The 2795-nt window shown below is 55.1% G+C and overlaps 1 protein-coding gene across 1 annotated transcript in view; it reads left to right on the forward strand.

The window, feature by feature from the left end:
• CTDNEP1 (CTD nuclear envelope phosphatase 1) overlaps positions 1-2634 on the forward strand; it is a 16733-nt gene extending 14099 nt beyond the window's left edge. The window contains exons 8-9 of the mRNA XM_015420306.1: positions 587-671; positions 2113-2634. Coding sequence (XP_015275792.1) covers positions 587-671; positions 2113-2173 — 146 coding nt within the window. The 3' untranslated portion in view covers positions 2174-2634. The remainder of the gene's footprint in view (positions 1-586; positions 672-2112) is intronic.
• The last annotated feature ends 161 nt before the right edge of the window (positions 2635-2795 follow it).

The following is a 2795-nucleotide window of genomic DNA, read 5'->3' on the forward strand; positions in this document are numbered from 1 at the left end:
GGGAGCTTCACCTGCCAATTAGGTTGCTTTTGGAGTACTGAGAAGAGTCCAGGAGCACCTGACAGACTACCCAAATTTGTGGCAGGGGATGAGCTGTCAGGAGTCACTGCTCACCAAAGGTGACTCACGAAAGCTCCCTACCCTGCCACAGATTTTGTTAGTCTTTAAGGCGCTACTGGACTCTGGCTCTTGTCAGTTGGGCTGTACCACTTTATGTGGAGGGCTCCGTTTCCTGTGTTGCGAGAAAATGCGCTGTGTGGAGGAGCAGTGGGATTGGAGGGGCAAGGCCCCCCTCCCTAAAGTAGTGTGTCCCCCAGTGAGAACAAGGCCAGGCGCAAAAGAACAGAGTGACGGCCAGTGTTCCCTCTAAGCTGAGTTAGTGCTCACAGTTTTTTAGCCTCTAGCTCACAGATTTTTTGTCTTAGCTCAGGAAGGAGGGCTCCAGAGCAAACTAATGTATGCAGCAGCCAAATCTCTTGCTCATAACTTCGATGCCTGTAGCTCACAAAGTAGAATTTTTGCTCACAAGACTCCACAGCTTAGAGGGAACATTGGTGACGGCTAACGCTCGCGTGTTGCTCGACAGATAACGCCATCCCCATCAAGTCCTGGTTCAGCGACCCCGGCGACACGGCTCTCCTCAATCTGCTCCCCATGCTTGATGCCTTGAGGTAAGGCCGGGGTGTGTGCCGGGGTGTGTGTGCCACCGGGCCCGGTGTAGTTGTGTGTGCTAATCAAAACAAAGAGCGAGACCCTGTGGCACTGATCCGTCGGTCAGGTCCCTTTTTAGACACACCTTTCTGGCAAGGCGCTCAGAGTCACGTATGTGGTTCTCCGCTGATTGTGTCCTCACAACAACCCTGTGAGGTGGGTTCCCCCGAGAAAGAGAGTGACTGGCCTGCTCACCTTTGGAGGCCTTGCTCTGGTTGCCCCCCCTGCCATCGGAAGCTAGATGGATGGCAGCCCCAGAAAAGACCTTCTCGGTCATGGCCCCTCAACTCCCTCTGTCAGTGTCTTTTGCTGGCAGGTGAACACTTTTCTGCTTGTCTGCCATACCCTCAATAATGGTTCCTGGCCCCACTTCTAGTGCTGTTAACTGAATCATTTTATAATGTCTAAATGTACTTTTAATTGCACAAATATTTAAATCTTTTTATGGCATCCTTTCCTAGGCCCACACCAGCACCAGCTGGGTCCAGACCAACCCCCTGCAGCTTTCCTTGTCCCCTCCTGAGCCTGGCCAGTGTACTTTGTGCTTCCTTGTGGACCCTGCTTGGGGGGGCGAGTCAACATAGAATCATAGAATGTTAGAGTTGGAAGGGACCTTATGGGTCATCTAGTCCAACCCCCTGCACTCTGCAGGAGCAGAGCCGAAAGAGAGCCCTACAACATACCCGAAAGATGGTCGTCCAGCCTCCGCTTGAAAGCGTCCAGCGAAGGAGCCTCCACCACCTCCCGAGGCAGCCTGTTTTAAATAATAAATTGGTCACCCAGGGAGCTTCATGGCTGTGTGGGGATTCGAATCTTGCTCTCCCAGATCCTTGCTCGCTCCAACTCCTACACCACACCGGCTTTCTGTCGGTTATCGGATTTCAGACACTTTGCTTGGGCAAAATACTCTCCTGCAAAGGGACTCCCGCCCCTCGTCTTCACCAGGAGGAAGCCGAGAGGTGCCAATTCAGTTCTTCCAAGTCATAGCAAGGTTTTTATGGAATCATCTGTTGAACGGCTGAGCTTTTCCTCTGGCTTACTGTGTGGCATTTAAGACATTTTTATGCTGCTGTTCCACCCAGCCGGGGTCCAAAAGGCGCTGAAACATTAGAACAGTTGAACGGTTAAAAGTATAAAATAATTCGATTAGAAACACAAACAAGGCCAGAGGGAGGGCCAGTCACCATTGCTGGAGGGACGCCAACCGAAGCAAAAAAGTGTTCGCCACTGGCAGAAGGCACCGATAGGAGGCAGACAGATCTCCCTTGGGAGGGAGGGAGTTCCAAGGCTGGTCCAGGGCAGATAGCAAACTAGAACTCTGTGGTGGTGGTGGGGGGGGGAGGGATAAACAAAGGCGGTCGCCCTGGGAGCGCGGCACTCACTCTTCATCCCTCGCTCCAGGTTCACAGCGGACGTCCGGTCGGTGCTCAGTCGGAACCTGCACCAGCATCGCCTTTGGTGACGGCGGCTCCTCCTTTCTTCAGGGTTTGGCCCTCGACCTCTGCCTTATCCCGCCATCGTGCCCGCCCGCCCCACCCTTGCCACTCGGACTCTGGCAGCCGTGTTTGGACTCAGCGCAGCGGCTGGGAAGGGACTTGGCGTGAGCCGGCCTCCCCCGGCGTCAGCCCACGGGCACCCGCTTCCACTCCCGCCTGTGTGTGCCCCCGCCCGGCACACCGTCCGCGCGTCGGCCGGCGGGGTGGACTCTGGCAGAGATCCTGGGGGGAGGGGGGCACCGGCACTGTTGGCGCGACTCCAGCTGCTTTGGAGGCAGACGGGCAAGAAAGGGGGTGAAACAAGCCAGACGCACCCCGGAGTGCGACGGACACTTTGAGACGAGGCTGCGTTTCTCATTTTAAAGACCTAGCTCCCTGTACAAAGAGCTTCCTTCTCTGGCCTTTTTTTTCCTCCCTCTCTTTGGCCTTTCCAGATGAAAAGACAGCAAGCCCCCCCCCCTCTCATAAGGGCTTCTTAGATAGTCGGGCTTAACTGATCACGAACTGATAGATGAGGCTTGTCCCACCGTCCCGGTCTGGACTTGAGGATTTGACTCCTTGGGTGGACCTTTCTTGCGGGGTGGGGGG

Source organism: Gekko japonicus, unplaced genomic scaffold (assembly GCF_001447785.1).
Source record: "Gekko japonicus isolate JY-2015 unplaced genomic scaffold, Gekko_japonicus_V1.1 scaffold336, whole genome shotgun sequence".
NCBI lineage: Eukaryota > Metazoa > Chordata > Lepidosauria > Squamata > Gekkonidae > Gekko > Gekko japonicus.